Here is a 10,789-nt window from a genome sequence, read left to right on the forward strand (position 1 = left end):
CAGCATTTTGTCCTTGAAGTTCATTTGTTGGAAGCAGCAAAAATTAGGCAAGTATAAAGATTTCATGCCAAATTGTGATGACTAGATGACTGGGTCAGAGCATCTGCAAAACCGCAGCTCTTGTGGGATGTTCTGGTCTGCAGTGGTTAGTACCTACCAAAAGTGGGCCAAGAAAGCAAAACTGGTGAACTGGGGACAGTCATGGAGGGGCAAGGCACACTGATCCACGTGGGGAGTGAAGGCCAGCCTGTGCTGTCAGATCCATTAGAAGAGCTACTGTAGCTCAAATTGCTAAAGTTAATGTAAAGTTAATGCCAGTTCTGCTGACCAATGGGCACCTTGCTTTGCAGGACTACAGAGCAATGGAATTAGCTGGGCTGCTCTGATGAGTCACATTTTTTGTTCCATCATGTGCATGGTCGTGTGTGTGTGCATCACTTACCTGAGGAAGACATGGCACCAGGATGCACTATGGGAAGGCAAAAGGGGATATCAATATTAGGTGGGTAGTAATAGTGTTATGACTGATCACAAGAAAAAAACATTAGACTGTTGACAAAACTCATCAATGTGGACAAATCATATAATGGCATCTCAGTTTCTACATCATATCAAATATAACTTTGGTACTTCTCTACTACAATTTTTTGTTTCTTATTAACCGACATGTAAGCCACATTTGATCGATCAGTCTGGCTCTGCATCCCTTCATTTGTTCTGCAATATCACGTTCAGTTACATGACTGAGTCGACAGACACAGTGGGCGCAGTGACAATGCAAACGTGCTGATGTTTCACAGGTGTATTGATTGCTTATCATGTTCACCATCTAGTGTAGCGTGATAAATGCTAATATTTGCGAAGTAGCACTAATTATAAAGCTGAAGCTGAGGTTCAGCAGGTTTTTGGGCATAAACAGACATTAAAATTAAGACTAGACCTAACGATGATGCTCAAGGAAAAGTTCAGGGGTCATCAAGTCAGGATTACAATTCATCCTGTGGGGGCCAAAACTGCCTGTACCAAACATTGTACTGACTGACCAATCAACAGAGTGAGCTGTACTGTATGTGAAAACGCAACTCTGGGGAGGAAAAAAACAAAAGAGGGCGAGAGATCCAGTCTGTTGTCTGACATTCAATGAAATGAATTCCACGTTTATTTCAAAATCCTCACTTAAGGCATTTATGAGACACTGCATAAAGACAAAAATGGACACTTTAAGGGATGTCAGTACTAATCAATGGGTTCAATGCTCCATTGTGACATGGCAAGTCGGCAACCTGAAAAATGTCTCACTTGCATATTGTAGTAATTCTTAAAGAGAGTAAACTTAAATCACAGTCCCTATTCTTCCCGTGGTAACGAAATGACACATCAAACATTCAAAATAAAAAAAAAAACAATCTCTATATATTAAAGTATATATTTCTAGTAGTGTGTTACAGCCACATTAGAAAAATAAAACCTATTACACTCACATGCTTACTAATAATGTCATCTTTTTTTCAAGTAAAAAGACACAAGAATGGGCTAATTTCACAGTCAACAGTAAACAGTCATCAAAAAAAGGGGGGTTAATCAGTCACAATCAAAAAAAAAAAAAGATCCAAAACAAGACAAGACAAATTTAAGTTCTAGTAATTTTACCATTCATGATATGTAGCAAGTAAAAGTTTGGGGGGGAAAAAATCCTTTGAACAACATGCTCGTTTAAACCTTCCAAATGTGTCAGTAATTGTGCTTCTTCTTTGATCATACAACTGAGTCAAGGCAGATCAGGATCTTACAAAATGCTTGTGCATGCAATTTTAGCGTTAAAGTAACTAGAAATAAAGTCGTTGCCAACATGTAGGTCTTTCGGATAACATTTTATAATCCTGAGGGGTTCAGCAAAAAAAATCACAATTGAGTTCAAGACACTGGAGATTATTTAGTTAGGTTAACACAAACCTAATTAATCATTTTAGGTCATCAAGGATAAAACAATTTCAGTGCTACCAAACAGCACTTTACTTGTAGTTGATACATTAGTAAATTAAACTGAAGGCATGCCGTCATTAGAGCTTGTGCCCAAATGCAAACAAAGCACAATATCGGCCCTTTGAAGGAGCCATTTTTACTTAAAGCTGCACTGTGTAGGCCAAGTATAAGCTTAGCACGTTTCAAAAGTTATTCCTCGTGAAGGCAAGTCAGGCAAATGTAGTAGGAGGACAAGAAAAAAAAATCTGCAACATTCACGTTATTTCATTAGGTTTTTGTTACAAAAAGAAAAGGTTTGACCAAAACTTGTAATGCCAGCTATTTTGCTAAATATAACAATTATCCCTTATTTAAATAACTGTATACAGACTACACAGTGCAGCTAAACAGTTCAGGCAAAAATGTGCACAAGTTCTATGTACTGAAGGATATTTGGTAGTGTTCTCTGTCCGTTAGAGATGAACTAGATATGAGACGTAATATGAGAGGGAAATGTTAGAATTAGCCAAGTGTGGTTTGACATACACAACGAGTCAGAGAAAGTCCATTCGTCTGGACACAAAAACAGAGTAGACAAAGACAAACTTTGAACAGACTCATCCACCTTACTTAATCAAAACAAAAAGGAGGATCAAAACATTCGGAACAGTTGAGTTTCATAATTGTGCGAGATTCTACAAATAAACAATTAGCAGCCTCTGAAGACATCTGACAAAACACTGAAAGACAGATACACATTAAAACAATATAAAGGCTCTGTGAAAAACAAAAACAAGTTGCTGGTAGCTTAGTTTTGCTGAGTTATGTTTTATACAATCTCAAGTTTGTAGCATGAGTGTATTGTCTGACCTCCCTCCCTCGACATATACTGCATATCGACACCTGTTTCCTTTCTGTGAGTCTGACCACCGACTCCCAGCCCTTTCCTCACTTCCTCTTCTTCATCGTTGCCAGTCATGGGAACTTTGACCCAGCCGTCTGTAGCCAGGCCGTGTTTCTTCTGATGCCTCTTGTAATTGTCCCAGTGGCCGGTGGTGTAGCCGCACTCCTGACATTTGTACGGCTTCTCTCCTGTGTGCCGAAGCATGTGCCGTTTCAGGTTCATGCTTTGGTTGCAGCTGTAACTGCACACGGCGCACTGGAACGGCTTGGCGCCCGAGTGCACCCGCTGGTGGCGCTTCAGGTTGGCCAGGTTGCCACAGGCGTAATCGCACAAATGGCACTTGTAAGGTTTCTCGCCCGTGTGCACTCTGTGGTGGCGCTTGAGATTGTCAAAGTGCGCTGAGGCATAGTCGCACTGTGGGCACTTGTACGGCTTCTCGCCGCTGTGAGTTTTCATGTGGCGTGCCAAGTGGTTTGGGTAGTGTGTGAGGAAGGGGCAGGCGGCGCAGGTGTACACCTTTTCACTGCGTTCACCAGGGCTGTTGGGAGATGATGAGGAGTCCTTGGTCAGCATCTCAAGGGTACACTTGGCACAAATCTGGGCTGAGGAGCCATCCTCATCCTCCAGGACAATGCCACACAAACGGCAAGTGAAAGGGAAAAGTGAAGGTGGGAGGGCAGCACCGTCTGCTACGCTGCCTCTGGTTGCTCTGGTGCCACCGCCTCCTGTGGTCTCCAGCAAGGGGGGAGCCTGGTGGCCAGGAGCTGGGTTAGAGACTGGCACAGGTGGGGGTGACGCCCCCTTTAAACCGTCAAAGGCTGATAGGTAGTCATTGTTCTGGGCTCCCAAAGTCAGGTTTGAAGTCGACCTTGTGACTTCTGAAACTTCCCAAAAAGATTAGAGTGAGTTATTATATATTGAATGATTGATCAAAGCTATTAAAAACTTTAAATTCATCAGCTTTCAGGATTGTGTATCATCAAGTAATTATGGAGATGATTAAATGATTAATAAAGGAAATGATGCATACCCTTGGTTGAAGCACTGGATATTTCCTCACTGGGTCTTTGTGCAGACACATGCCTCTTCAAGCTGATTTGGCCATTGGCAGGTCGTGAAGTGGCGTCCTGCCCCACTCCTGCAGAGGGCACATGCATGCGCTGGTGCCTTTTGAGGTTGCCAAGGGAACTGCAGGCAAAAGTGCAACTATCACATTTGTAAGGTTTTTCCCCTGTGTGAATGCGCAGGTGTCTCTGCAGGTTCACCAGCTGGGCTGAGGCGTAAGTGCACAGGGGGCAGTTGAAGGGCTTCTCCCCGTTGTGCGTCTTCATGTGACGCTTCACGTGGTTGGCGTAACGCGAGGAAAAGCCACAGAGGTGACACGAGTGCAGTTTGGGCAGTCTGTCCTCGGCTGTCAGTGCTTTGTCACCCATCCCATTGCCCAACCCTTCACCGTCAAGATGCATATGGGAACCTGAGCGAATTCCGCTGATGCTTCCGAAAGGTGAGCAGAAGTCCGTATTTTTGGCTTCCCTGGAGGCTTTGCAGCACCTAAGGCAGTAAGGACCAACTAGGTCTATGCCAGGTCCCAGAGGTTCATCACGAAGCTGTCCGCAGCCCCTACAGGACAGGTAGGGAGGAAAGCTAGGCTCGGACTGGGCCGCTCTGCCCTCGTCTTCCCTACCATTGTTAGTAGTGCCGTGTGAGTTGCCTGTTTCACTTTCCATGCTGAGCTGGCTGTAGGCAGGGCTCTCCTCATCACCCAGAGGATACACAGAAAAACCAATCTCAGCAGCTACTTCTGAACAAGAAGACAAACAGAAAGAAAAGTTTTTAAACACTGCATATTTACAGCACCAACACCTTCACATTCCAGTCTCGAAATCATTACAACACTTTACAATGAATCCACAAAATTTCACAGGAAGGTTTATGTCTGTAACTGTCTCTTTCTCAGTCTCTCTATCTGGAATGCCAGATTCTGTATTAAACATTATGCAGCCTTTATTTATTCAGGAAACGTCACTGAGATTCAGATTTCTTTCGCAAGACAGACAGAGTACAGGAAAAGAGATAAGTACAGAGAGAAGACAAACAACTTAGCCTGTCACACAAAAGCACAAACAGTTTCGGAGACATTTGCAGACATCTCTATTGATATACTGCATTACTGTTTTTATGATTCAGTTAAACTGAACGGAACAAGTTCAACAAATGCATCAATTCTGACTTGATTAATCAGACTTTTTGAAATAAGCATGAGAATACATACAGTAAAACATATAACTTAACCAATTAGAGACCTGAGGCATGTGGATGAAGGTTGGTGACAACAAGCCCCACTGAAATTTTGACATGATGGAATAAAAGGACTGGATTTGAAGAACCAGAAATTATAGTAGCTGAAATAATAGCTATATTTACATAAAAAAAACCTCCACTGAGAAGCTCTCCCTCAAAAATTAACTCAAGTCATACTGTGTATATTACAAATTATATACAAATTAAGAGACAGAGACCTGATGACACACAGTCAGTTCAAATGGTATCGTCCAACAAATCTCACTGAAGGATTCAAAATGGACTAACAAAGAAATCAATCCTTAGTAAGTTAAATATAGTACAAAGAGAATTACTCTTCTTAAGAGACAAACAGAGAAAAGTGAATTTTAGAGATTCATTTCATACTCACAATGCTACCAGCAAGGTCAACGACATTTTAGTTGTTGGTATGCCATCTGAGGATTCATGCCAATAAAAAGACAGATCGTTTTCCCAGAAGATAGAAAGACAAGCCTCGAGACTCCACAGCACTATTGGGCTTCAACGTGTGCTTTTGAAAGCCAGAAGAAAATCACCTCCCTCCACAGATGCCGAGGCAGGATGTAAGGAGGGTGAGAGTGAAGACTGCCCTTTTATCCTGCCCCATGGAACCCCCTCGTGGATGATTACCGAGCCTAATGATAATGATGATGACTGTAATGGTGAAGCTGCTGCTGCTGCTGCTGCTGATGATGATGATAATGATGATGAGGGTAGATGATGATGATGATGATGATGATGATGATGATGATGAGGGGGGAACGATAATGGTAGTGGGGCAGTGGGAGCAGAGGCAGATGATGATGATGATGATGATGATGATGATGATAAATAAATGCCCTCTTATAATGGTGTCCTTGATGGTAATGGACCTATTTTTACAGCCATTATATAATAATGGTGTCTCAGCTCTCTTTTCTACTTTTCCATTTTTCAGATCACTCTCTCTGACAAAGAGCCATGCTGCGAAATATAAGATGATACTTCCATTTCTCTTACTGTTGCACAGAGGGGCAACACTTCATCGCAGAGAAGCAAACAGTAAAAACCTACGAGTGCTCTTGGTGGTGCAGCCACCGCGACATTTCCTTTAGAGGTAAAACTGTGAATTTACATCACAGATTCATTCCATGTTTTTTTCCAGACAAAATACTATCCTCCTTTCACTAATGTAGTTCAAACTGTGGCATAAATTGAAATATTCTACAATGACCAGGTTCGTTCCATTCCCTGTGTTGTACAATCAACAGACACATTAAATATGAAATACGCTAATACAGGGCAAACAGGCAGGAAGGTGAACATACAACATGTGAAAACAGTAAGGCATTAAAACAGAATAGACTCGGTTTCATAGACTTGCCCTACCTACCACAATGGATGGCTGCAGTATAAAGACAGACAGACAAGTTGACAGCAGACATCATCAGCACACTCCGCCTTTTAAAGCTACAATCCTTAAACACTCTAATTAAATTAAACCCCATTCTTGGCACTAATTATTCTCTGCAATAGCCATTTAATGTATTTACAATCTGCAATTATGTCTCTATATAGCAGTTTTCATTGTTTGTGGCGGGGTCTGCCATTTCTGCACCGGATTGAAGTTGCCTACCTACAGACCAGGGAAGCATGTAATGCAGCATTATGGTACTAGATTTTAGCGAAACGATCTTACCGTTTACTGCTCACTCTCTGCGTCTCAACTCTGCATCAGAGCTGAATCACAGGGCAAATCCGCCCTAAAATTCTGCCAGGACCCGCTTGACTGACATACTTAAAAAATGAAGAGTGAGGAAGCAAGGACAGTCATAGCGAGGGAGGGGCGATAGAATTAAGCTGAACCAAACTTTCAAACCCCAGCAGACACATACAGGCTAACTTTGCTACTGCTAATGCAAACCAACCATAAAAGCATTCAATGGCTAAACAGGTGGTGCATTTTCTTGTGAAGCTATCACAGAAAATGCAATGTATTTTATCATGAAGTTAGAACTGATCACAGTCGATCATTAAAAATGCATGTACAAGAAAAGACAATGATTATTTTTGTCATTTCTTGTCAACATACAAGTTTTAAATATTGCAGTGAGAAATCCACCTACACTGGGCTGTTAGATAAAGAGCTGCAGTTGACCGGCTGTACAAGGGCTGTGCACATCATGAAAGTCAGACCACAGTTGCAACTGTTTTTGAATCTTGCTCTTCTGTTGTATTTCCAACAAAGTGACTTCTCACCAAAACCCTGACTGAAATCTTGATTACAACTTCAGAAACGTAATTAGTATAAAAAGTGGATTACAAACCTGAGAACTTTTCCAGGCCTAGAATCTTGCCGTCATGATCAGGATCACCAAACTCAAGGTCTTGTCCCAGAAGGAAGTCCGTGTCTAAGGTGAGGTTTCCTGGAGCTTCAATGGCTACACCATCTTCAGAATCCACTGCGATCACAGAAGTGAGCAAACAACAACAACACCTGATGACTGAAATCATTTGACTAAAGGATTCAGTTTGCGATTCAATTTGCATAGATATTTCACAGTCACTGGCAAACACTCAAGGAACTGACACATAAAGCAGAGAGCAACATTTCAGTCAATCACTGGCAGCAAATAACTGTTGCAAATATGTGAAAAACAAAAATGTTATTAGCTCCACTCATTTTCCAACAAAAGCTTTTGGCATCCCTTGCCAAGCAATATCATCTACTGTTCATGTAATCTTTGCTCTTGGTGGTCCACCCCACTAACATAAAACTATGCAAAGGTATACTCGAATTAATTTAAGTTAGTCAAGCACACAAATATGAGTGTATGGTGAAATGAGCCAGGTCATCAGTAATTGCCCTGTATTTCTGCTGGTGAAAAATCTTTCAATACTACTGAGGCATATTATTATATATATTATTATTGTTGTTATTAGTTGAAAGATGGAGCTCTTTTACTGCAGTTACAGCCAGTGATGCTTGAAATTCTAACTTTGTTTCTCAAGCTTGAAGCTGACATCCAAACAGCTGTCAACCAGCTGCCACTATTCAGAAAATTGCTACCAGGCCAATTCAAGGGCATTGTGCTCAGCAGCCTTTTTTGGTAAATCCTTCCAAAGCAGCATCATACTACCATCTGCTGGTTGCCTTAGTGTTTGACAGTCTATCCATACTGTGTGAGAGGTTTCTCTTTTTCACAGTGTCGCATTTCAAATAAATTAACAGGTGGCTATTAAATAGATCAAACAAAATATTGAAATGTAATACTGTAATGCAAATCCTGTGTTATCACTGCATAACATTATTTTGGTGTCTTAAGTGCATACTGCTCAGTTAAGGTTCTGAGTTCACAGTGTTGACATTTCCTATTGACCACCACTCAAATAACTGGAGCTAATCATACAAAAAAAAATATCACAAAATCCCATCCTACATAACAGGCGGTAAGATCAATTAGACTATTACTTTACACTTTCTCTTCAGATGTGTATGTTAATAATACTATGCATGTGTCAAATTAATATCATTATACCATAGTGAGAAGCACACAATTCAAAAAATGAGTTAAGGCTATGCTTTGATAGCATATATGGCACACGCTGGATATGAACAGTACAGTACATGCAGCAACTGAAGCAGCTTATTACTAGCATGATATCAGTCATCTCATTCTAAAATCACACACTGGACAGAATACAACAAAATAAAGAAGAAACTGACCGCACATTTCACATTTATACTAATGAACACATAATGTGACATTGGATTTAACTGCACTACTAGTTACAGCACAGCGAGTCAGTATGACTGATGTGAAACATTTCAAGGACTCAAATAGCAACGCCTGATGTCCAGATGTGAGTAATGAAACTGGACCCACATTCTAGACTACCAGGCCAAATACACACAGGGATTTCATTTCCCACATGTAGGTCAGCTATTTATCTGTGTAAGTTCTCAACATTAAAAAGACCTCTGAATACCTACACTTGACAGGCTGTGGATTCTGTTGTTTTTTTCTTGGCATCTTCCAGTCAGCCTCTCTCTTTTTTGCAATGTCTTCTTGCAGACTTCCACAACCATCAGCTCATTCTCATCTGTTTGGAAGATATGCCTCAGAATTTCTGTAGATGTGAAACAGAACAAATTCAAATCAATTGGTATGTCATTACTACCATTATTAATGATGATGATAATAAGAACAACAATAAGAATAATAACAATAAGAATAATAGTTTAAATACTCTATCAACGTGTCCTAAATCCCAAGGTGATATCTTCAAATTGCATGTCTCGTCAACAGACATTCAGAGATATATTTTATCATCACAGAGGTGACAGAAAACATTAACTTTGGGAAGTAATTTTGTGGCATGTTTGCTTAAAATTGACATAAAGGATAAACTAATTATTAAAACTGATATTTACTGATGAACAGCTAACCAATTAATCAACAAAGACCACAGCATCTACCAACAAACTGAATATTCAGTTACAATGAATCACTCAGTAGCTTACTGGTGAATTTATGAAGTCACTTCTTGAGGTGAGCGAATGACAAGTCTGTAGTAAACAGTGATGGTGTCATAAAAACACTAAGACTGTTCATACACAGTACACATAAGATGTCTTTATCATTTTAGTGATTCTATTTACTTCATATCTGATCATCCCTGTTTCATTTTCAGCAAATGTATTATATTCTATGGAAGCCAGCTAAGCGACAGTGTAATTCATAAACAAGCGGCTTACTCATTTCTTAAAGGTAACTAATATTACACGACACATACACATTTGAGTATCTAACAGTATCTGGATGTAGGCTGGTGTATTTTACACTGCAAACAAACACAAAATTCACTATTAGTAGCAAGACATCAAGCCACTTTAACAAAATGGCTAACACATTTGCTCTGTTACTGCCATCCGACAGAGAGCATTCAACCGAGTCAGCTAGCAATTTAAACTAAAATATGTCCTCAAAGAGAACACAGCTAGCTAACGTTGTAACTGCACAACAAGAAATGCCAATAGTATTCGGGAAAAGCAATGGTACGCAACCCAGTAGATAGCTAAACAAAACGCGTCCTCATCAGGAGGTTTTAATGACTGACAAGTGTCATCTTCAATAAGTATTTAGCCGTGGCTAAACATGTTAACGTACCGTTAAATTAGCTGAGCAGCTAACAAGCTAACTTACCTAGAAAACGTAAATATTCCTGTCGACTGAGGTGGTTTTTATCGTCGGTATAGACGCCATTAGATGTGAAGTGTTTTTCCTCAAATGTACAACGTCTGGAGATCCGCCATTTCTTCATGAGCTGCGGTGACAAAGAAAGGCAATTAATGGTATTTTTCATAACTTAATTGATTTTCTGATTCGCCTGTGATCCAGCAGCAGCAACAACAATCAAACTTCCGGCCTGCTTCCTTCAGAATAAAAGCGACATCTGCGCCTATGCTAATCTAAAACTTAAAGCACACTGAATAGCCTACTTTATTCTTAGACAGTCATTTAATCTGTTGATGACAAATACAGATATTCAGTATGACATTATGGGCTACTGCGTTACAAAATAATTGGACTCTTCTTGCTTATTTTTATTTTCATTTAT

At 40.4% G+C, this 10,789-nt stretch overlaps 1 protein-coding gene across 5 annotated transcripts; it reads right to left on the reverse strand.

The window, feature by feature from the left end:
• Nucleotides 1-1,124: 1,124 nt before the first annotated feature.
• On the reverse strand, nt 1,125-10,600 carry znf513a (zinc finger protein 513a). Of its 5 annotated transcripts, none has more exons than XM_046373727.1 (5): nt 10,375-10,600; nt 9,162-9,298; nt 7,495-7,629; nt 3,897-4,667; nt 1,125-3,744 (listed from the first exon to the last, which is right to left on the reverse strand). In XM_046373727.1, the coding sequence occupies exons 2-5, from the start codon at nt 9,199-9,201 to the stop codon at nt 2,792-2,794; spliced, it is 1,899 nt and encodes a 632-aa protein (XP_046229683.1). In that variant the 5' UTR covers nt 9,202-9,298; nt 10,375-10,600; the 3' UTR covers nt 1,125-2,791. The 5 variants fall into 5 exon arrangements, with proteins under 5 accessions (XP_046229683.1, XP_046229682.1, XP_046229687.1 ...); XM_046373726.1 differs by having other exon boundaries at nt 1,125-3,750; XM_046373731.1 differs by lacking the exons at nt 9,162-9,298; nt 10,375-10,600 and adding an exon at nt 6,867-6,964 and having other exon boundaries at nt 1,125-3,750.
• Between the last annotated feature and the right edge of the window lie 189 nt (nt 10,601-10,789).

This window comes from Scatophagus argus, chromosome 19 (assembly GCF_020382885.2).
Source record: "Scatophagus argus isolate fScaArg1 chromosome 19, fScaArg1.pri, whole genome shotgun sequence".
In the NCBI taxonomy this organism is placed as follows: Eukaryota; Metazoa; Chordata; class Actinopteri; family Scatophagidae; genus Scatophagus; species Scatophagus argus.